General features: G+C 37.4%; 1 protein-coding gene across 1 annotated transcript; it reads left to right on the top strand.

Annotated features, from left to right (window-relative positions):
* Positions 1-5278: 5278 nt before the first annotated feature.
* LOC139159233 (vomeronasal type-2 receptor 26-like) lies at positions 5279-24863 on the top strand. Its single transcript, XM_070736579.1, has 4 exons — positions 5279-5368; positions 18005-18109; positions 20716-20842; positions 23959-24863. Exons 1-4 carry the CDS (start codon positions 5279-5281, stop codon positions 24861-24863), a joined length of 1227 nt encoding a protein of 408 aa, XP_070592680.1.
* The last annotated feature ends 377 nt before the right edge of the window (positions 24864-25240 follow it).

Genomic DNA, 25240 nt, shown 5'->3' with positions numbered 1-25240 from the left:
CTGATTACTTTTGTTGATTGATCAGACTTCCGTTGCTTTCCTCTTTTCTCTTATTTAGGGGAAGAGACACAAAAAGATGTAACAGTAAAAAATATCTGAAAGAAGTTCACATTATTTTCCTTTCCAAGTCCAATCTTGAATTTATGATTTAAATAATGCCTTTTGTGTAAAGTAGTGATCATTGTAGTTAACCCTGACCAGCTCATTTCCATATTTTTATAACTGCTCATTGGTGTTCAATGCCTGATCCTTATATGAATAGAGAATGGTTTGATTTTAGAACAGCTTTATTGGGTCAATTATGAAATGTTTTCTTTCTTTTATGATGGTTGTACTTTAAAAAAAGACCTTTTTTGCAGACTGGTGCAAACTATTTTTCTATAATTGACTACTTGTAATTTTTATCTGCTTTCCATTTTCTCAACATTTGCAAATATTAAATGTTCATGGTTGACTATCACTTGTATTGGCTTCAACTCAATAATGATGTGTTGATAAAGACGGTGAAATTGGGAAAAAGGTATTTTATTACTGTTGCTGATGATGCCTTTATTAACCAAAACATTTTTTTACATTAGTAAATCTTACACTTTCAAAGGAATAGAGCGCTTTATTTTCACCATTCAAGAGATCAACAAAAATATTCAATCCCAGAGCAATCTTACACTTGGCTACAATATCCATGACAACTATTTGAACCCACTTGGCACTTCAGAAGTCTTGCTGGACATGCTCTCTACTGGAAAAGCCAATGTTCTCAACTACAGCTGTGGAAGAAAGGACAACATTTTGGCTCTTCTTGATGCAGCTGACAGAGAGATTTCCATCCAGATGTCAACATTAGTAGAAACCTACAAAGTCCCACAGGTTAGTGTGTGTGTGTTTCTCCATATAGAAAGCTTAGAACTACGGCGCCTAAAACACGATTTAAGTATTGCCCATAAGATCATATGCTGCAACGTCCTACCAGTCAATGACTACTTCAGCTTCAACCGCAACAACACAACAGCATGGAACAGATTCAAACTTAATATTAACCGCTCCAAACTTGACTGTAAAAAATATGACTTTAACAATCGAGTTGTCGAAGCATGGAACTCATTACCGGACTCAATAGTGTCAACCCCCCAACATTTCTCCCTTAGACTATCCACGATTGACCTCTCCAGGTTCCTAAGAGGTCAGTAAGGGGCGTACATAAGTGCACTAGTGTGCCTTTCGTCCCCTGTCCAATTGTCTTTCCTTTATCTCATATATCATATATATTTTCTTCCTTTCATATATCTTCTCTTCTATTTTTACATATTATTTATATATATATTACTTCATGTCTATTCTCTTCCATATGTATTGTATATTGGACAAATGAATAAATAAATAAAAATAAATAAATAGTAAAGTGAGTGGGGTAGTAGTGGGCGCAGGACAGTTCTATCCATATTTTCTCTATGAAATTAAAGAGCTGCTTTTCACTATGTCCACTGCATGTATCATAACTGGGAACTGAGATATACATTAGAATGGGAGCATGTATCAAAATAATCATGTTCTCTCATGATAGCATCTTTGGGGACTTCTGCTGCATACTTGTGAAGGTGAGGAGAGGCTCCGGGTCCAATCAAAGGGTCTTCTGAACAATAGAAAAGTGCAACACTGATGGAAAGCTCACATTTTGTAAATGATCTTAGAAAAATGATAATAGCAATAGCACTTAGACCTATATACATAGAAACATAGAAGTCTGACGGCAGAAAAAGACCTCATGGTCCATCTTGTCTGCCCTTATACTATTTTCTGTATTTTATCTTAGGATGGATATATGCTTATCCCAGGCATGTTTAAATTCAGTTACTGTGGATTTATCTACCATGTCTGCTGGAAGTTTGTTCCAAGGATCTACTACTCTTTCAGTAAAATAATATTTTCTCATGTTGCTTTTGATCTTTCCCCCCAATTAACTTCAGATTGTGTCCCCTTGTTCTTGTGTTCACTTTCCTATTAAAAACACTTCCCTCCTGGACCTTATTTAACCCTTTAATATATTTAAATGTTTCGATCATGTCCCCCCTTTTCCTTCTGTCCTCCAGACTATACAGATTGAGTTCATGAAGTCTTTCCTGATACGTTTTATGCTTAAGACCTTCCACCATTCTTGTAGCCCGTCTTTGGACCCGTTCAATTTTGTCAATATCTTTTTGTAGGTGAGGTCTCCAGAACTGAACACAGTATTCCAAATGTGGTCTCACCAGCATTCTATATAGCGGGATCATAATCTCCCTCTTCCTGCTTGTTATACCTCTAGCTATGCAGCCAAGCATCCTACTTGCTTTCCCTACCGCCTGACTGCACTGTTCACCCATTTTGAGACTGTCAGAAATCACTACCCCTAAATCCTTTTCTTCTGAAGTATTTGCTAACACAGAACTGCCAATACAATACTCAGATTGAGGATTCCTTTTCCCCAAGTGCATTATTTTACATTTGGAAACATTAAACTGCAGTTTCCATTGCTTTGACCATTTATCTAGTAAAGCTAAATCGTTTACCATATTACAGATGCCTCTAGGAATATCAACCCTATTGCACACTTTAGAGTCATCGGTAAATAGGCAAACCTTCCCTACCAAACCTTCCCCTATGTCACTCACAAACATATTAAAAAGAATAGGACCCAGAACAGACCCTTGTGGCACACCGCTTGTAACCTGACTCTGCTCAGAATACTCGCCATTAACAATAACTCTCTGATGTCTACGCTTCAGCCAGCTGCAACAGTCCTCTCTAAGCGGTTATGCTGGACAAATTTATTTATTTATTTATTTACTTACTTACTTACTTACTTACTTACTTACTTACTTACTTACTTACTTACTTACTTATTTGATTTTTATGCTGCCCTTCTCCTTAGACTTAGGGCGGCTTACAACATGTTAGCAATAGCACTTTCAGAGCCAGCATATTGCCCCCACAATCCGGCTCCTCATTTTACCCACCTCGGAAGGATGGAAGGCTGAGTCAACCTTGAGCCGGTGATGAAATTTGAATCGCTGACCTTCAGATCTGCAGTCACTTTCAGTGGCCTGCAGTACAGCACTCTACCTGCTGCGCCACCCCGGCTCTTATCAATGAAAATAATTATGATGAGAAGATTCATAAATATCAAAGAAAGGGACTGAGTTACTTGACATTAATTCATGAATTTTCTGAAGAAATCTTTAAATTAAAAAATGGAGATAGAGTGTTTATTTATACAGAACTAATCTCCAAATTAAAGAACCAAATTAATCTCCAAACTGAGCACTTACTTAGTTGATGTCCTTAACTACCCCCTCTTCCATTTTGTATCTTATTTAAAACTTATAGATTTTTACCAATTAGTTTTTCGTCTGTACCGAATAATATCTCGTCAAGGTTTTTTCTGGCATTCAAACTAAAATACAGAGACTTCCGGTTTCGTTGAGGACCGCAGCGGAGTCTCTTGGCAGGGCTCTGCCTTGAGACTCCTTTCACCCTCCCAGAGGTCGCCCCAACGCGATCGGATCGAGTCCAGATGGCTCGATCCTAGAACAGGGGATTTCCCTCTGTCCGAGGAGCCATCGCCGAAGCTCTGGGGGCAGGGGGTCTGTCCTGCAGCTCTGGAGCAGGGAGCACCGGTCCTCTCGTAAGAGGACGCGGCCATTGCGATCCCACCAAACCAGCGGGAAGCAAGAAACATCTGAAAAGTGAAAGCAGAGATTAAAGCAATCCTCAGTGAAAAAGGAATACACTAAAGAAGCTACAATCAAGGTAAAAAGATTTTTTTCTTCTGTTTCATGTTAAATAAGAAGATTGAAGTAAAAGAAAGCGGAGAATAAAAAGTTTTAAAAGAAGGCAAAAGAGAAAGTTGTTGAAAAACATTGTATCCAGGCGCAAATCAACAGCCGGAACTTATTTTTACTACTTTCACTTATTTTTTTTTTTATTTGGACTTGAACTGTCAAACGCTTGAAAACAAGGGGAATTTGAAGGATTTCAAAATGAGACATTAAAAGGTTTAATAGATATAAAATGACACTATTTGGCTGAATATTTTTTCCCCTCTTGAAGCAATTGGTTACAAAAATATTAGAAAATGAAGTCCGGGCTCGGATTTTTTTAGCGGAAGGATTAAGACTGTTTACTATCTAGTCACAAAACTTGAATAAATATATTAAAAAATATTTTCCTCCTATTTGGGATTTTTTGTATTTGGATTATCTGATTGACCCTATTTGGATTACTTCGTTGGATTATTTCGTTTGGATTAACGGCGGTTTTGTCGGATTCGTAGCGGAGAGGCTTCACAATTTCCCTTAAGCTGCGAGAGACGGATCGACTTCATTTTAACATTGGATAATTAAATTGCAATCGTTTGGAAAATTGAGATTTTATAAATTTTGAGAAGATTAAACTTTACTGTTTCTATTTTTTAAATCAACGGGGCCTTCTTTTAACCTACACTAAAGTGTTTTCTAAAACAGATTAGATCTTCAATCAACAAAATTATTCTATTACGACTGGAATATTAATAATTTGTTTTTTGCTTTTTCCTTCTTACAATTTTAAGTTTTGAATTTTAAACCCATATTACATCATAATTATCTTGGTTTTGTACATGCACTGTTAAAAACCCTTGGTATCCTGCTCCTCCTTAATTGAATAATATTGTTTCTTTTCTTCTAGATTGCCCTCTTCTTTTTACTCTCTTCTTCTTTTTTTCTTTATTTCCTTTCTTCCTCCTTCTCCTTTGGTTTTCCTTCTATTTTTTCTTCCCCTGCTGTGCCAAACCAATTTCTTTTTTTATATATATAAATTTTGGACTTAGAGTAATAAGAATTTACGAGTTATATCCTGAACATTGAATTTTAATCGCATTTGTACTTGAACTGTATTCCAAATTTCAGTTTTTATTGTGGTTTGCCTAGGGTAATTAATTGTGTAGGTTTGGAATTTATAGTAATTTTCTACATATTGCTAACATAAAATAATATTAATTTCAAATTTTAAAATGTCAAGTACTTCTACCTACACCAAAACAATTAAGAAGCAGACATCTGTTGCATCGTCCCCCCAAGGCTTGCCTCATCCATCCCCCGCACAGCCGGTCTTATCAGCAACTATGTTTACCAAGGAGAAGGACAAAGAGAAACCACAACAACCTTCGCTGGCCTCAATCCAAGAGACACTAACTGCATTAAATGATTTTATGCTTCAATCTCAACGCGATGCAACCCAACAGAGAGACAAAATAAAAGCAGAGATGGCTGATATGAAAGTAGACACAAGAGAGATGAAAGACCAGATGAAGGAGATCAAACAAGCCTTGAAAGACAGTGAAGACCGAATGAAAGTAGCTGAAGAAAAGGCGGAGAAAATGGAGAAAAGAATTGATCACCTTGAGGACAGAGCGGATTCACGTTACAGAAGATATGATGAATCAATCACACATCTGGAAATGCAACGTGCGTCATATGGGCTACGATTTCAAAATATAATAGAAGAAAAGGATGAAGATTTAAAGGCCATTATGGCTGACATTATTGGGAAAATCCTCAAGATGGACCCACTTGAAATAATAAAAGAAATCGATGAAGCTTTCAGAACTTCGAACAGCTACATACGCCGTTTCAACCTTCCACGAGAAATTCACATCAAATTTGTAAGAAAAACCTTGAGAGATGACATATTGCACTGGTCAAGAACTGGTCAATTACAACACAAAGGTAAAGAAATAAAAATATTAAAACAAATTCCAAGACGTGTTCGAGAGACTAGAAGAGACTACCACTTTTTGACCAAACTCTTGATCAAAGAGAACATAACTTTTCGCTGGCTTATTCCACAAGGACTGTCATTGACATGGAAATCAACAAGATATAAGTTGGAGAATCTGGACCAAGCAAGAGACTTTTATGAAAATAGTGGAATAAGCGAAATGGAACAGTTAACAAGAGAACTGGAAGCAATGCAGGCGAAAGCCATGGGGGCATCTGCACAAGTGGAGGAGCAGGACCACGGGGCCAGAAGAAAGCAACCCCAGCAGGAAACCAAGAAGTACAATAAATGACCACATTGAGAGACTTAAAAATTTTCTCTGTAAATGTCAATGGACTAAATGAACCAAAAAAAAGAAAACAAATATTTTCTAAAATTAAGAACCAAAAGGCTCAAATTGTTATACTTCAAGAAGTACATATAAAAAAAAGTAATCGAAACTTATTGCTAAATAACAAAATTGGAAATATGTATGCTGCATTAGCAGATCAAAGGAAAAGAGGAGTAGCAATGTATGTTGAGAGTTCTATAAATTCCAAACAATTATTTAGTGACAACGAAGGTAGAATTTTGATTGTCCAGGTTAATATTGAACCTAGACCTCTTGCTATTGTTTCTATATATGCCCCAAACGATGATCAAATTGCATTTTATAAAAAACTACACCAAAAAATTATAGAGTTAAATTTGGAAAATATGTTAATTATTGGAGATTTTAATGCCATAACAAACAGGCAATTAGACCACTCGGGGGAGAAGAAAAATAGTAAAAAGAAAAAAAAGAATTTACTACCCTCCACTTTTCAAAAAATGAAAGCAGAACTGTTATTGAATGATATCTTGAGGGAAAGACATCCTCAAAGAAGGCAATATACTTTCTACTCAAACCCCCACAAAATTTGGACTAGAATAGATATGGTGTGGGCTCCTAAAACAACAGCAGAGTATATACAAGAGGTGGAAATAGATGTTAATACTTGGGCGGACCATAATCCAGTTATAGTTTACATGAGAAATAGTAAAAAGCATTACAACTGGCAAATGAATAGAAATATTTTGAAAGAGAAAGAATATAAAGAATGGATTGAAAAGGAATTAAAAATATTTTTCGAAATTAATAAAAATACAGATACTACTCCCCAAAATTTATGGGACGCAACTAAAGCATACATAAGAGGATTAACAATATCCTACACAGCAAAATATAATAAAGAAAAGAAAAGAAAATATGAACAACTAACGAATGAATTAAAACAATTAGAATTTATATCACAACAAAATATGGAAAATAAGGATTTGGGGGGAAAAATAAATTTAATCAAACATAAAATTAGACTGGAAGAACAAAATCAGACACTGGAAAAAATAAAAAGAGCTAAGCAACAATATTTTGAACATGCCAATAAACCAGGTAGATGGTTAGCATATAAACTGAGAAAACAGAGACAATCTAAATTAATTAAATATTTAGAAGACAAAGACGGAACAATAAAATATGACACAGAGGGAAAAGCAAACATAGTACAATTTTTTTTTAAAGAATTGTACAAAGATGATAATATCGAGGAAGATGAAGTATTTAAATACTTAGAAAGTTCAGAGTTACCACAATTAACAGAAGAACAACAGGAGAGGATGGAGAGTCCCATAACAATGGAAGAACTCCTTATAACTATTAAGAAACAAAAAAAACAACAAAGCCACAGGGCCAGATGCTATCCCAGCAGAGTGGTATAAAATAGAAAATGAAACATTAAGAAATAATATGCTGCAAATCTTTAATGAATGCAGGTTAGATGGTAAAATTCCCAAATCATGGTCTGAATCTTTGATAACTTTAATTCACAAATCAGATACAGCAAAGGAAAAAATTAAAAATTATAGACCAATATCATTATTAAATGTAGATTATAAAATATTTATTGCAATATATGCAGACAGGTTGAAAACGGTAATAAATAGTAAAATCCACTCAGACCAAAATGGTTTCCTGCCAGGTAGACAAATTAAGAATAATCTTAGAACAATTATTAATGTATTAGAATATTATGAGCAACATTCAGATAAAACATTATCATTAATGTTCTTAGATGCTCAAAAAGCTTTTGATAACATTAATTGGACATTTATAAAGATGCAACTAAATAGAATGAGATTCGGCCCTAAATTTGTTAATTTAATAGACGCTATTTATTCAGAACAAACAACAAAAATTATATTAAATAACGAGCAATTGGAAGTGTTTAAAATAAATAAAGGAGTTCGGCAAGGATGTCCTATTTCACCCCTCCTGTTCATTATGACTTTAGAAACACTATTAATAAAAATAAGAGCAGATTCAAAGATAAAAGGGTTAACAGTTGGAAAAGAGATATATAAAGTCCAGGCTTTTGCAGATGATCTGACCTTTATAATGGAAGATCCGATAGTCACAGCACCAAGATTAATCCAGACAATAGAACAATATGGTAAGGTAACAGGTTTGAAAATAAATAAAAATAAAACAAAATTTATAACCAAAAACATGAATAAATCACACAAGAAAGTAATTTAGAATGTATTACTAGAATACAAATAGTTAAAAAAGTAAAGTATCTGGGAATATGGCTAACAGCCAAAACAATAACATTAAAGAATGATAATTATATAAAATTAATTAATGAAATTAAAAAGGATTTAGAAATATGGAATAACTTAAAAATATCCTTTCTGGGAAGAATTGCTACAATTAAGATGAATATCTTACCTAAGGTATTATTTTTATTTCAAGTGATCCCAATAAATCCATGGGCAATTTTTTTCAAAAATCTAACAAATGTGGTTAGAAAATTTTTATGGCAAGGAAAAAAGGCAAGAATTAAGATAAATATGTTAGAAGATATAAAAGAGAGGGGGGTTTTGCCCTCCCAAATTGGAAATTATATTACCAAGCAGCCGCCTTAACATGGATTAAAAATTGGATAACCCTAGAGGACACGAGAACATTAAAATTAGAAGGACATGATCTTATGCTTGGCTGGCATGCCTTCGTTTGGTACGATAAAGACAAAAATCATTCTTATTTTAAAAGACATACATTAAGAAAATACTTATTTGATGTATGGAAAGATATAAAGAAAAACCTCTTCTTAACAATTCCGGATTGGGTTGCCCCATTAGACGCAATAATACATCCAAATTCCATCAAGGATACAAGAAAAATAAGATATAAAGATTTGTTAGATGATCAAATGAAATTAAAAACTAGAATTAAATTACAAGACGAAGGGATACAAATCGATTGGTGGCACTATGCACAGATTAGATCTAGATACCAGAAAAACAATATACTTTATATATTCAATAAAAATAAAAATTTGTTAAGTGATTTAATTACTAAAAATCAAAACAGGGTAATTGGGAAAATATACAAATATCTGATTGCTCACAAGAATATTGATTTAACATTAAAAGATAGTATGATATTGTGGTGCAGAAATATAGGCAAAGAAATAGATTTAGACACATGGGAGAAAGTTTGGATGTGCAATTGGAAGGTGACAAAATCAGTTTCTTTGAAAGAGAATCAAATTAAAATGTTCTATAGATGGCATCTCCCACCAAGTAGAATAGCAAAAATGTTCCCTAAGACATCACCTTTGTGTTGGAAATGTAAGAAAGAAATAGGATCCTACTACCATCAATGGTGGACATGTAATAAAGCTAAAATGTATTGGAAAATGATAGAGAAAATGACAAAAGAGATTACAAAGCAAAAAATAGAAATTACCCCGGAGTTCTGTTTACTAGGAATTACTAACCAAAATTACAAAAAAGAAATCTTGTACTTAATCATACATATTTTTACAGCGGCAAGGATTATTTCCGCGCAAAATTGGAAAGGGGAAAATATCCCCAAAGAAGAGGGAGTTATTACAAAAATATTAGACTGCGCGGAGATGGATATGATGACAAGACGCTTGAATGATCAAGAAGAAACGAAATTTTATGAAACATGGAACAATGTTTATGAATGGATAGATAAGAAAAAAAAACTAATAATAGAAGATTAATAATAGGTATAGATACTTTGGTTTAAATCTTTCTTTTCTTTTTATTGAGATTAATATTAGATTTAGTTTATATACATAGAATTGACAAGATTGTTTGACTTTATAGTAGTTATAACTATTTTTCTTTTTTACAATATCACTTTTTCCTTACTAGATATTTTTGTATTATTAGTATTGAATTACGCATTTAATCATGTATTCCTTTTTCTGTATCTGCATTTATACTTTTGAGAAAAGCGGGGATGATACATCCCCACATTCTATGTTAAATGTTTGTAAGTCTGTGTGTTATTTTAAGAAAATTAATAAAAAAATATTGAAAAAACAAAAAACAAACTAAAATACATACATACAGTACTAACGCTGCTACTCAATAATATAATTGCCAATTTGGAAGCCCAAATCCACCTATTTCTTTGATATCCTATAATAACTTCCCTCTTATACTGGGTGGTTTTGCTTGCCACAAATACTTTGAAGAAACCTTTCTTTGAAGATTTCTTAAATCTTCAAAGAAAGATTTCCCAGTATTTATCAGTTCCCACTTTTCTGACCTTCTGCAACAGACTGACGATCTGACTGGTCAGTTGGCTTGTGATACCAATGGGGAAATGTCATTCCAAAAATGCTTTGCTAGCAAACTGGGTTTTTTTTTATTTTTTATTGATTTTGTTTAACATACAAACATTTAAACACCATACAAACAACATTGAACATTTACAATTCCCTATATGCATAAAAAGTTGATCTTTTACAATTCTATTTACTATGCATTTTTTTTTATTTCCACCCGATTGTACAATTTCTCCCACACTCTGTAGTAGTCCTTGTTTTGTTGATTTTGTATTTCATATGTTAATTTGCTAAATTTGGCGCAGTCTAACATTTTTTTAATCACCATTTCTTCGTTTGGAGTCTTTTCTTGCTTCCATACTTGTGCAAAAGCCAATCTTGCAGATGTAAGTACTGTATGTGATTTATAAAATAATAATTTTCTTTACTATGTTTGCCTCTAATTATTCCTAGTAAGTACATTTCTGGTTTCATCTCTAGTTTATAATCCAATATTTCTTCCATCCATGTCTGAATTTGGGACCAGAATTTGTTTGCTTCCGTATGTCGCCACCACATGTGATAGTATGTTCCTACCTCTTTTTTGCACTTCCAACATTTGTTGCTTACATTCACATTTATTTTGGCTAAGCGCGCTGGCGCGTAATGCCATCGGAAAAACATTTTATACAGGTTTTCTTTATAGGGTATTGATAGCATCATCTTATAATTTACTGACCATAATTTTTCCCAGTCTTCCAGTTGGATCGCATAGCCAAAGTTAGTCATCCAAGCTATCATATTGGGTTTAACTATTTCTTCAATATTTTTGTAGTTTAGTAGATAATTATACATTGCTAGCAAACTGTTGTTGTTCCCTTAAATCTATCATAGGGAGATGCAGCTGTCTGAGAAACATCTGAAGAATGTGAGTGTGTGTTTAAAAAGACATTGGATCACTGAAGAACATCTAATTTGGCTTTAGCTCTTGGCCGCAGCCGTTCGTTATCTATCAGTTAATTTGCCCGGGAAAGCTGCCCGCATGGACTAGAGCCTGACCTTGTTTTGTATAAATCATTTAAAAATATAGATGTGTTTGATTTGAAATTTCTGCGTGTGGGTTCTCATTTGTCTGCAGTATGCTGCAGCTACCAAAAAAAGTCATTGAAGACCTAGGCTGCATCAGTAGAGGGATAAAATTGATATATGAGAATAATTAGAGCTCAGTGTTGGAATGAAGATTTCTTATTGCTGTCTTAGCTTTGTTATTTCATTCCAGATGTGTCATTACCCAAACTAGGTAAGCTCATCAGTGGTAGTAAGGAATGGAGTTTATTTATTTATTTATTATTTAGATTTGTATGCCGCCCCTCTCCGCAGACTCGGGGCGGCTCACAGCAAAATAAAACAATTTATAACAAATCTAAATTGTAGTTTAAAATATTTAAAAAACCCATTTACTAAACAAACATACATACAAACATACCATTCATAAATTGTATATGCCCGGGGGAGATGTCTCAGTTCCCCCATGCCTGACGACAAAGGTGGGTTTTAAGGAGCTTACAGAAGGCAAGGAGAGTAGGGGCAGTTCTAATCTCTGGGGGGAGTTGGTTCCAGAGGGCCGGGGCCGCCACAGAGAAGGATCTTCCCCTGGGGCCCGCCAACCAACATTGTTTAGTTGACGGGACCCGGAGAAGGCCCACTCTGTGGGACCTAATTGGTCACTGGGATTCGTGCGGCAGAAGGCGGTCTCGGAGATATTCTGGTCCAATGCCATGAAGGGTTTTAAAGGTCATAACCAACACTTTGAATTGTGACCGGAAATTGATTGGCAACCAATGCAGACTGCGGAGTGTTGGTGAAACATGGGCATTTCATAAACTCCTTAAAACCCACCTCTGTCATCAGGCTTGGGGGAACTGAGACATCCCCCCCTTGCCTATGTAATTTTGTGCATGATATGACTGTGTATATGTATTTTATCTATTGGGTTTTTTTTTTCTTTTTAGACTTTGTAATGTAAAACTGTTATTTTAGATTTTATTTATTAGATTTTTTACCATGTATTGTTTTTATCACTGTTGTGAGCCGCCCTGAGTCTACGGAGAGGGGCGGCATACAAATCTAATAAATAATAATAATACTAATAATACTAATATTAATAATAATAATAATAATAATAATAATAATAATAATAATAATAATAATAATAATAACTAGGTAAGCCCATGACTGCTCTCGCAGCTGCGTTCTGCACGATCTGGAGTTTGCGAACACTTTTCAAAGGTAGCCCCATGTAGAGAGCATTACAGTAGTCGAACCTCGAGGTGATGAGGGCATGAGTGACTGTGAGCCGTGAGTCCCGGTCCAAATAGGGCCGCAACTGGTGCACCAGGCGAACCTGGGCAAACGCCCCCCTCGCCAAAGCTGAAAGATGGTTCTCTAATGTGAGCTGTGGATCGAGGAGGACGCCCAAGTTGCGGACCCTCTCCGAAGGGGTCAATAATCCCCCCCCAGGGTAATGGAAGGACAGATGGAATTGTCCTTGGGAGGCAAAACCCACAGCCACTCCGTCTTATCCGGGTTGAGTTTGAGTCTGTTGACACCCATCCAGGCCCCAACAGCCTCCAGACACCGGCACATCACTCTCTCAATTTTATCGTTGAATGGCTTGTCCTGTAAGTGCTGATGGGAGTGGTCTTGGAGGGTTTTGGTGGGTTTACTGTTAGTTTCTTTGACAGTTCCTTGATTGGGGCCCTTTGGGGAACAATATACTTCAGTTAACATCTGCACATGAGTCTAACTGCATTAAATTGTGGTGTTGAACAAGAAATATGATTTGCATTTTGATTGTTATTCTTTTTACTTGACTTGTTTCTCATCTTCCATTTTTATTCTATAAATTCTTCTTAATGTTCCATGTTTAATATTTTAAACAATGGCCAATGAACAAATTATTCTAAGATGTTTATCAAAACAAAGTTGGATTTATTAAAGACTCATATTTTGGAATTCCCGTCTTCATTGCTTTTCCAGATCAGCCATACAGTTGTTTCAGAAACTCTGAGTGATAAAAGTAATTTCCCTTTTTTCCACCGGATGCTCCTCAAAGAAGGGTTTCAGTATTTGGCAATTGTCCAAGTGCTCCTGTACTTCAGATGGACTTTGATTGGTCTCCTTGCTCCAGACACAGAAGAGGGAGAAAATTTCTTCAGGACTTTTCCTCCTTTGCTTGTCAGGAATGGAATTTGTGTTGTTATATCACAACAATTCTCAATGAGTGGACGTCCAGTACCCTTCAAGGATTCCAGCTTTTCTCAGTGGAAACAAGTCAATGTATTTGTTCACTTCACAGAACACATTATTGTTTCAAGCACATTTCATATTTTTCATCTAACACTTGACATTTTGTCAGGACCCATTAGAGAAAAAATTTGGATCACCACAACTTTGGGAAACTATATAATGTATCATTTTGGATATCACAAGTACATCCATAGTATCTGGAGCTTTGAATTTATGCAAAATGGAGCTTTTGAACCCTTTTCCTTTGTTGACTCCCAGTATGAAGACAAGAATTTTCAATGCTCTTTTTCAAAGAATGTTTTTTCTGTCAAAGGCCGGAAAAGATGCATCCAAAAATCTCCAGTGGAGACAGAAGATGATTTGAATGGGATATTCATTGAAAACAGTGACTCTGTATACATTATCTTTATGACTCTGGCCCGTGTCTTGAAGGCTGCATATTTGTCCAGATCCTGGAGAAGAAGGAAGGAGGCCCAAGAGACACTGGAGGCGCCAAGGCTACAGCCGTGGCAGGTATGAGGTCCCAACAAGGATCCAACAAACCACATTCCTCTGGAGAAGGAATCAATTAAAGAAAGAGTGGAATCATATCAACTTCCTTGTTCCAAAAAAGGCCAATAGATTTGGTCAACCTAGTTGCTGAGGGGCATAATTTACCAAGGATACCAGATATACTTTGATATTAAACACTTATAATTTTAAAAGGACAATTGCAGTTTTAACACTATTCCTGAATACAGGATTTATGATGAGCACTGTAGAATTTTACTTTACGAGAAGCCAGGGTCGCGAGGGGGCCAGAGGCGCTGGGAGGGCGGGGGCGGTTCCTTGCGCGGCCTTGAAAAAGGGTGCATGGGGGGGTGTGGTCACGCAGGTGTGCACCTTAGAGGGTACAGTACCTCTGGGTGAAGAAAGGTATTTATCCTCGCTTTCTTACCTATGAGCTTTAGGGAGTGCCCCCTCATCCTAGTATTGTGTGATAGAGAAAATATTTTTTCTCTATCCACCCTTTCTATCCCATGCATGATTTTATACACTTCGATCAAGTCACCCCTTAAACACCATCTTTCAAGGCTGAAGAGACCAAGACGTTGCAACCTGGTTTCATAAGGGAGGTGCTCCATTTCCTTGATCATACTTGTTGCCCTTTTTTGAACTTTTCCAGTTCCATTATATCCTTCTTGAGGTGAGGTGGCCAGAACTGTACACCAAGTGTGTTCTCACCATCGATTTTTACAGAGGCAATACAACACTTACTGATCCACAGGGAGTGATCAGATAAAGTGGGGGATCCTGAAGCTTCCTAACAGCCAACAAAAGAAACTTAGAAAGGATCCTCCCAGAGTTTTCAGACTTGAAAATGAATAGGTGAGAGATTTGTTGGTAAGAACGAGCAGGCGAGCAGCTAATGTAGAATGACTTTATTCCATTAAAACTCTCAACGCTGATGGCAAGTTAAACCAGAATGGTAGAAGAAAAGGTTACTGGCTGGCCAGACCCTTCCAGCTCTTAATATGCTCTGTCCAGCTGCGGTCAATCAAACGATCCTGCTCTCCACCCAAGAACTAACCAATGGTGTGCGACTCGGTTGTTACTAGGATGCAACAATTTGTACTCTTAGACTTGCAGGAGTCTCTTAATAGTACTCCAATGAAGTCAAATTAGGTCCTGTGGTCATGTTTCCTGTTTGGTTTATTAGGCAGCAGATTATTATGGGAACTTTCATCTTGAAAAAAATCCATGCTTTTGTGTAACTGACCTTTATTTTCTTTCTTTCTTTTTTGAAATTTTTTAATTGATTTAAAATATATATATACACATTTACAAAACGTAACAAAAAAGAAGATAAACAAAAAAACAAAACAAAAAACAAAACAAAATACATTCAGACAAAAATAATGATAATTATAATCATAATATTAATTAATTACTTATTTAAATACAATGAACAATATTAACTATGACATTAAACAAACAATATAATATATATCATTTAAATTCTCTTGTGAGGAGGAAAGTCATAAACCATCTTCTCTGATGTCAAATTATTTTCTGATGAAATATGTAGGAAAAAATGGGGACTTATTACCATATTTGGTGGACCTGCCCAATGATTAAAAACCTCTGGATTAAAATACAAAAATGGATAACAGATATGTTACAAATTAAAGTAAATAGAAGACCCGAAGCATTCCTTCTTGGAATCATAGATCAAAAAATAGATAAAAATAAATATTATTTATTAATACATATACTGACTGCAACTAGAATGGCAATAGCCCAATGTTGGAAACAACCCAAACCTCCTGACGACGCATTAATACTTAAAAAAATATTAGATTGTGCAGAATCCGATGCTTTAACTTTTAAATTAAAAAATAAGGAAGTCTCCGATTATTATAAAACATGGAAGTACTTTTATGATTGGTTTAAAAGAAGAACTAAAAACTCAAATTAAAATATAACAACAGCAATACCTTTTTTTCCTTTTTTTGATATAATAGATCTAATATGATATGTATACAGCCATTTTTAGAATAAAATTTGTATGAAATTAAATTGATTAAGTAAGAGTGTATGAAAGCAGCCAAGAAAATAAAAACAATAAAAAAGATATTGATAACCAAAAGAAACAACAGTAGATACCAATTGCATATTTCAACTGACCTTTATTTTCAAGGAATTTATGAATGATCTCTTTTTTGCTATTATTTAATGTATCTTATACCTGCTGTAGAATGTTCCCTGGGGTATATGGGGTGTTCAGGAAGGCATAGTACCTTTGGTGTAGGAGCATGTCATGTCCTTTTATGGCAGCTCATTTTCAAGAACCTTTCAGTACAGCTTGCTCACTTTTGGTCCCCACCTATCATTCAGCTCTCACCTCTGGCTCCCAGGAGCTGTAGCATGCGCAGCTGCCACACCCCAGGCAACAGCTCCGACAGGCTGGCCAAACCAGGTTGAGAGTAGCCCTTGGGTCACTGACCTTTGATGAGATAGGGACTTGTCTATACTGAGCATGTGAAGACAGATTCTGGTGGACTGAGTGGATGAAATCTACTAGATTAGGACAATGGTCACGAAGGCGGTCTTGGCAAGCAATGTGATACACTGAGAATATGGCAAGATAGGAAAGATGCCCTGGTCAAACCACTGTGCCCAGACCATTTCCAACTGTCTTGATGCTTGTCCTGCTATTGAAGCAAGATGGAAGAGAGAGGGATTTTTTAAAATATTTTTTTATTGGTTCATTTACTAAATTAACAACAAACAAAAAATACTTAAAAGAAAACGTGCCCAACACCAATAAAAACCCCACCACCATTTGGGGGTTAAATTATTTACAATAAGTTTCAATTTCTTCCTTAGCGCCGGTTTACATTTCTTTACATACAAAAAGTGATTGGAATTTATTTTTCACATTGTCGTCATAAATTCTACTTAAGATATAATTTTTCACCTTATTCCATCGTGCCATCAGCTTCTCCAAATTATTTTCGTCAAAGTTATTTAATCTTATTTCCATAATTTCGAAGTGGATGTGGTCCACCATGTACCAGTACCAATTCTGGATTGTCCATTTATTGCTATCTTTCCACCCTAATACCACTACTGCTTGAGCGCTTTCCAAAGCTGCTGTTTTGATTTCTTTAAATTCTCGTAATTCCCCATATTTAACTAGTATTGCTAATTCTTTTGTAATTATCCAATTAATGTTTAGCATATTATTTATTTCATTCTGTACTTCCTTCCAAAATTTTTGAACTTCAACACATTCCCAGAGCATATGCATAAAAACTCCTTTTATTTGGCAACCATGCCAGCAATTTCCTTTCCCTTTCCTCTGGAAGTGTGCTAGTTTTACTGGCGTGAAATATAATTTATGTAAAATTTTCCTTCTCGTCTCTCTAATTCTTGTATTCTTTAGATGGAAGAGAGAGTGAGGCTGTCTATGTGCACCTCTCCCTCACTTTAATCCAGTTCATGCAGAAATCTTGACATCCATCCCAAGATGTCAAAGTCCTCTTCAAAAACAATGGACAAACATCATCAAAATGTTCGGAATAATTGATCAAATGTGTCTATTACATTTTCTCAAAACATATTTTTTCAATATCTCATTGATGAACTTTGTAGAACCATCTTCATTCACTTATGAACATAGTGGTAACACTTGTCCTAATAGGCATGAATGCACATTTAAAAAATGTAGAAGAAAAATCCATAGATGAAAATACTAGGTGGGGATATCAAACCAAGGTTTATGCTTTTTAAATTCCTGGATGTTTTCATTCTAGTTCCATCCCTTTCTGGAGAAGAATGAGTTCTACAACCTTTCCCACTGGAATCTTTACATGGAACATAATGGAGAAATAGTGGCAGATATGGACATTGAGTTCTTGGTGATTTCGCCAGAGGGGGATTTGATGAAAAGGAAACTGGGGAATATTGAAAGACAGAGAGTTATTATTAATGAAATTGCTCTTTCATGGATAAATCTGAACAACAAGGTGGGTCAAACATTGCTGTCTTTTCTCTCTTTTTTTGTAAAGATTATGACCCATTTCAAGTCACCATGGTGGATGACCCTCACTAGGAGTTGAATGTACAGAAGAGAAAACTTAACACTTTGTTAGATTGCTTGAGAGGACTTCAGTTCTATTCACAAAGGTGACCTTCATATGTCATGATAAAGAATATTCTTTTAAATTGATTTAATCATATCCAATATTGGATGCTGGGTCATCATTCTTTAGGATGGAGACCACAGATCAAGCTGGTGGGATATATTCAAGTGCTGGCATTTGTGTTCCTAATAGCCTCACATTCTTTTTACCAACATCTGCACTAAAGTTTGGACTGAATCATTTATTTTATTTTATTCATTTGTCCAATACACAAATACATAGGAAGAAAGAAAGACATGTGGTAATATATATAAGGGTAAAAGTGAACTTAGAGGAGAGGATATATGAAAGGAAGAGAATATATATGATAGATGAAAGAAAGGAAAGACAATTGGACAGGGGACGAAAGGCACACCAGTGCACTTATGTACGCCCCTTACTGGCCTCTTAGGAACCTGGAGAGGTCAATCGTGGAGAGTCTAAGGGAGAAATGTTGGGGATTAGGGGTTGACACAATTGAGTCCGGTAATGAGTTCCATGCTTCGATAACTCGATTGTTAAAATCATATTTTTTTACAATCAAGTTTGGAGCGGTTCGTATTAAGTTTGAATCTGTTGCGTGCTCTTGTGTTGTTGCAGTTGAAGCTGAAGTAGTCATTGACCTGTAGGACGTTGCAGCATATGATCTTGTGGGCAATACTCAAATCGTGGTTTAGGTGCCGTAGTTCTAGGCTTTCTAGGCCCAGGATTGTTAGTCTATTTTCGTAGGATACTCTGTTTCAAGTGGAGGAGTGAAGGGCTCTTCTGGGGAAATATCAGATGAAATATAGTCATGACTGGTTAGAGGTCATGTTGGTCCCTGTGAGAAAGAAGCCTCATCTTGTCCAGGTTGAGGAATGCCTCACTTGAAAGGTCACTGATGTTTATAATATTTTTAAGCAGCCCAAACCTGGCCAGAGTTCCATGTGATAATATTTCCATCACAAATACTATCATTGTTATTTACATTACATTATTTTTTCTTTTCTTATTTTTTCTTTACATTACATTATATCCTTCATTTGTTTATTTTTATCCTTCTACCCTTATTTTCCATATTTTTAAAAATCTTCTCTAGCCAGTAATAAAATCTATCCCAATGTCTATTCTGTCTCATCTTTCTCTTTCATTTCCATTGTTAGTCTGTCCATTTCCTACTCTTATCCCACTTGCTGAAGATGAAAAGATGCCTCTTTTTTGGGACAAGTTCTCATAATCCCTCCTGCATCTTATCTCACCCCGGTTCTAGAAACTAGGCAGTTAGTTTCAGTCTGGGATGAGAGCCATGTGAACTGAGGAAACAATGATAAAGAAAACCAAGCTAAACAAAAGACAAAAGATAAACAAGATAAAGAAAGACCTAATTTTTAATGATTTATTTTCCTTTATATCTTAATTGGGGGATGGTTTTGGACCCCTTTACAATGTTTTATATATTCCAGAGGAAGCCTATCCAGATCCTACTGGTCCAAAGTTTCTTTCTTCATTACATTGTTATTTTATTTAATATTTAATATAATTAATTAATAAATCTTTTACAATAATTTTGTTTCCAAAATTGACTTCAAGATCATGAAACTGTACTCTCCAAAATTGAATTCAAGATCATAAAACTGTACAGTGTTCCCTCGATTTTCGTGGGTTCGAACTTCGCGAAAAGTCTATACCACGGTTTTTCAAAAATATTAATTAAAAATACTTCGCGGGTTTTTTCCCTATACACGGTTTTTCCCACCTGATGACGTCATATGTCATTGCCAAACTTTCATCTGCTTTTAATAAATATTCTTTTTAATAAACTTTAATAAATAAACATGGTGAGTAATAATCTAAATGGTTGCTAAGGGAATGGAAAATTGCAATTTAGAGGTTTAAAGTGTTATGGGAAGACTTGTGATACTGTTCATAGCCAAAAATAGTGTATTTACTTCCACATCTCTACTTCGTGGAAATTTGACTTTCGCGGGCGGTCTCGGAACGCATCCCCCGCGAAAAGCGAGGGAACACTGTACTTTAAAATCATAGTTATGTGAAAGAATGGGAAAATGCATGTTAACAAGGCTAAGTGGAGGAACCAAATTGGTTGTCACTTAGGGCTGAAATATTTTCAATTCCATCCCTCCTTAATTTGTTATTTCTATGTTAAATGCCAAAAGAAAGCAGAGTGAGTAAATGAACAATCTCCAAGAATTTATCTTTCTTAAATAGGTTTGGAATGAGTCAATGATTTCATATTTATCTAAGGCGAGGAACTATTTGGCTAATATTAATGTCTACATCCGTTTTCACAGACACTTTTCTCCCAATATATTTTCTTTGGCATTTCATCTTTTTCTTCTTAGTCTCTGCCTCAGTCCCAATGTGTGGAAAATTGTCATCCTGGATTTGTTAAGCGGAAGCGAGAAGGAGAGCCTGCTTGCTGCTATGACTGCATTCCTTGTCCTGAGGGGACCATCTCCATCCACAAAGGTGGGGGAAAGCAAGGAAAAGGACAGGACTTGTGGAAGTCGATTTATCTGAAACACTGTCATACAAGTACAGTGGTACCTCTACCTACAAACACTTTTCTACTTATGAACTTTTCTAGATAAGAACCGGGTGTTCAAGATTTTTTTGCCTCTTCTCAAGAACCATTTTATTATTTATTATTTATTTATTATTTAGATTTGTATGCCGCCCCTCTCCGAAGACTCGGGGCGGCTCACAACAAGATAGAACAAATCATAAATAATCCAAATAACTTTAAAATATTTAAAGATTTAAAAGAACCCCATATACTAACAGACACACACACAAGCATACCATGTATAAATTGAACATACCCAGGGGAGGTGTTTCAATTCCCCCATGCCTGACGGCAAAGGTGGGTTTTAAGGAGTTTACGGAAGGCAGGAAGAGTAGGGGCAGTTCTAATCTCTGGGGGGAGTTGGTTCCAGAGAGCCGGTGCCGCCACAGAGAAGGCTCTTCCCCTGGGTCCTGCCAACCGACATTGTTTAGTTGACGGGACCCGGAGAAGGCCCACTCTGTGGGACCTAATCGGTCGCTGGGATTCGCGCGGCAGGAGGCGGTCTCGGAGGTATTCTGGTCCAGTGCCATGAACGGCTTTAAAGGTCATAACCAACACTTTGAATTGTGACCGGAAATTGATCGGCAGCCAATGCAGACTGCGGAGTGATGGTGAAACATGGGCATACCTAGGTAAGCCCATGACTGCTCTCGCAGCTGCATTCTGCACGATCTGAAGTTTCCGAACACTTTTCAAAGGTAGCCCCATGTAGAGAGCATTACAGTAGTCAAACCTCGAGGTGATGAGGGCATGAGTGACTGTGAGCAATGAGTCCCGGTCCAGATAGGGCCGCAACTGGTTCACCAGGCGAACCTGGGCAAACGCCCCCCTCGCCACAGCTGAAAGATGGTTCTCTAAAATGAGCTGTGGATCGAGGAGGACGCCCAAGTTGAGGACCCTCTCTGAGGGGGTCAATAATTCCCCCCCCCAGGGTAATGGATGGACAGATGGGATTGTCCTTGGGAGGCAAAACCCACAGCCACTCCGTCTTATCCGGGTTGAGTTTGAGTCTGTTGACACCCATCCAGGCCCCAACAGCCTCCAGGCACCGGCACATCACTTCCACCGCTTCGTTGACTGGACATGGGGTGGAGATGTAAAGCTGGGTATCATCAGCATATTGATGATACCTCACCCCATGTCCTTGGATGATCTCACCCAGTGGTTTCATGTAGATATTAAATAGCAGGGGGGAGAGGACCGACCCCTGAGGCACCCCACAAGGGAGAGACCTCGGAGCCGACCTCTGACCCCCCACTAACACCGACTGCGACCGGCCAGAGAGGTAGGAGGAGAACCACTGAAGAACAGTGCCTCCCACCCCCAACCCCTCCAGCCGGTGCAGAAGGATACCATGGTCGATGGTATCGAAAGCCGCTGAGAGGTGAAGGAGCACCAGGACAGAGGATAAACCCCTGTCCCGGGCCCGCCAGAGATCATCCATCAACACGACCAAAGCAGTTTCGGTGCTGTAACCGGGCCTGAAACCCGACTGCTGGGGACCTAGATAATCGGCTTCTTCCAAGGACCGTTGGAGCTGGAATGCCACCACCTTCTCAACAACCTTCCCCATAAAGGGAAGGTTGGAGACTGGACGATAGTTATTAAGTACGGCTGGGTCCAGAGAAGGCTTCTTGAGGAGGGGGCGCACGAGCGCTTCTTTATAGAGTGTTGGAAAGACTCCCCTCCCCAAGGAAGCGTTGGTAATCTCCTGGGCCCAGCTCCGTGTCACCTCCCTGCTGGCCGAGACCAACCAGGAGGGACACGGATCCAGTAAACAGGTGGCGGAACTCACAGCTCCAATGGCCTTGTCCACTTCATCAGGTGTCAGCAGATCAAACTCTTCCCAGACAGGTGGACAAGTACGTACCCCAGTCACCTCAACTGACTCGTTGTCAGTCAACTCTGTTTTCCAATTGGAGTCGAGATCGGACTGGATCTGAGCGACTTTATTATTTTCCACTTACAAACCCAAGCCTCCAAAACTGTAACCTGAAAAGGCAGGGAGAAGCCTCTGTGGGGCCCCTCTAGGAATCTCCTGGGAGGAAGCAGGGTCAAAAAAGGCAGAGAGAAGACTCCATGGGGTCTCCCTAGGAATCTCCTGGGAGGAAACAGGGCCTCCACCCTCCCTGTGGTTTTCCCAACCGCACGCATTATTTGCTTTTACATTGATTCCTATGGGAAAAATTGCTTCTTCTTATAAACTTTTCTACTTAAGAACCTGATCATGGAACAAATTAAGTTTGTAAGTTGAGGTACCACTGTATAAGTTAAAAGATAGATTGAAGCTCAATTGTTGTTTGTTTGTTTGTTTGTTTGTTTGTTTGTTTGTTAGCAGTCACCAGTTCAATTCTCACTGGCTAAAAATTGACTCAGCCTTCCATCCTTCCGAGATTGATAATATGAGGACCAGATCATTGGGGGGAAATAGACTGACTTTAATCTCGTTAGAGAGAACTGTAAAGTACACAAAGTGGTTTATAAATCTAAGCGCTATTGCTATTATCTTCAAATTGCACTATTTCTTATCTGGAAGGGAGGAATAGCAGAACAATCTTGAGGGGAGGCCTAGGAAGAATTAGGTGTTGTAGCAGATTGGACAAGCTTCTGTGGTGCCAGAAAAAAAATATATTCTGCTTTTTCATATGGATTCTGAATTATTTGCAAAACTAACTTTTTTTCCTAACTAATTAGATTTCAAAAAATAGGCAAGCAGAGTCAAGTATATTAAGAAGTGCAATTTGTCAGGAAACCTGTCTAGAAAGATTAATTGATTTATTATCTACTTCCAATGTAGGTTCTGCAAATTACACAAGAAATCATTCAGGTTCTAAGACTGCTTCCAATTTCAAAAATCTCGCTGTTTTTTTTAGAAAATGTTTTTCTTACCTACTTTCTGTAGAGTTTTTTAGCAATACTTCTCAGAAAATGCTGCTAGTAACAAATGTTGTCACAGAAAAATATTTCTTGAATGATGAAAATAGAGAATTTTTTTTATTGTTTTTTTTTGCTTACTCAGATACAGAAAAATGCACCAAGTGTCCCGATGAAAAATATCCAAATGAGGACAGAATCCAATGTATCCTCAAAGTTATATCCTTCCTTTCTTATAAAGAACATCTGGGAATCATTCTGATCTCTTTTGCCCTATTCTTGTTCTTGGACACAGCCCTTGTTTTAATCATATTTATTAAATATCAGGAAACTCCCATTGTGAAAGCCAACAACCGAGACCTTTCTTACATCCTCCTGGTCTCCCTCCTGCTTTGCTTCTTGTCTCCTCTCCTTTTCATTGGTCAACCAAGGAAAGCCACCTGCCTTCTCCGACAAACAGCTTTCAGCATAATCTTCTCAGTTGCCATTTCTTCTCTCTTGGCCAAAACCATCACAGTGGTGCTGGCTTTCCTGGCCACAAAACCAGGAAACCAAGTGAAGAGATGGTTGGGGAAGAGTTTGGCCAACTCCATCATCCTTTCTTGTTCTAGTGTCCAAATTATGATCTGCTCCATTTGGTTGGGGATTTCTCCCCCATTCTGTGACTCAGATTTCCACTCCCAGCCTGGGGAGATCATCCTGCAATGCAATGAAGGATTTGTTTTCATGTTTTACATCACCCTCAGCTACATGGGCTTCCTGTCTGCCATCTGCTTTACAGTGGCTTTCCTGGCCAGGAATCTCCCTGGAGCCTTCAATGAAGCCAAGCTGATCACTTTCAGCATGCTGGTCTTCTGCAGTGTTTGGGTCTCATTCCTGCCCACCTACCTGAGCACCAAGGGGAAATACATGGTGGCTGTGCAGGTCTTCTCCATCTTGGCCTCCACTACTGGTCTGCTGGTCTGCGTCTTTATCCCCAAGTGCTACATTATCATTCTGAGGCCAGACTTGAATACAAAGGAGCATCTTACGACCAGAAGAATTGTATAAATGCGACTGATAGGAATTTCCACATTCAACACATTCTGATTCCTATTCAAAGAAATCATTACAGTCTTTTACATTTAGCAGAAATGTTTTTGGTTGGGTGTATCTCTCTTCTTGGCTTTATCATTGCTGCATTTTATTAGCATACCAAAAGTCCCAGCCTGCCTCATCTCTCTTTGGACCCAGATAAAGAACTCTAGGTTGCGCCCCCTCCTCAAGAAGCCTTCCCTGGACCCAGCCGTACTTAATAACTATCGTCCAAGACCGCCTTCTGCCACACAAATCCCAGGGACCAGTTAGGTCCCACAGAGTTGGCCTTCTCAGGGTCCCGTTGACCAAACAATGTCGGCTGGTGGGACCCAGGGGACTAGCCTTCTCTG

Source organism: Erythrolamprus reginae, chromosome 2, assembly GCF_031021105.1.
Source record: "Erythrolamprus reginae isolate rEryReg1 chromosome 2, rEryReg1.hap1, whole genome shotgun sequence".
Lineage (NCBI taxonomy): Eukaryota > Metazoa > Chordata > Lepidosauria > Squamata > Dipsadidae > Erythrolamprus > Erythrolamprus reginae.
This window is presented reverse-complemented; position numbering and strand designations above follow the sequence as displayed.

Coding starts and splice junctions, on each gene's coding strand:
- LOC139159233 (XM_070736579.1), top strand. CDS start 5,279: ATGGCTGATATGAAAGTAGACACAAGAGAGATGAAAGACCAGATGAAG. Junction 5,369..18,004: donor ACAGTGAAGACCGAATGAAA/GTAGCTGAAGAA, acceptor TTTTCATTCTAG/TTCCATCCCTTTCTGGAGAA. Junction 20,843..23,958: donor GACCATCTCCATCCACAAAG/GTGGGGGAAAGC, acceptor TTGCTTACTCAG/ATACAGAAAAATGCACCAAG.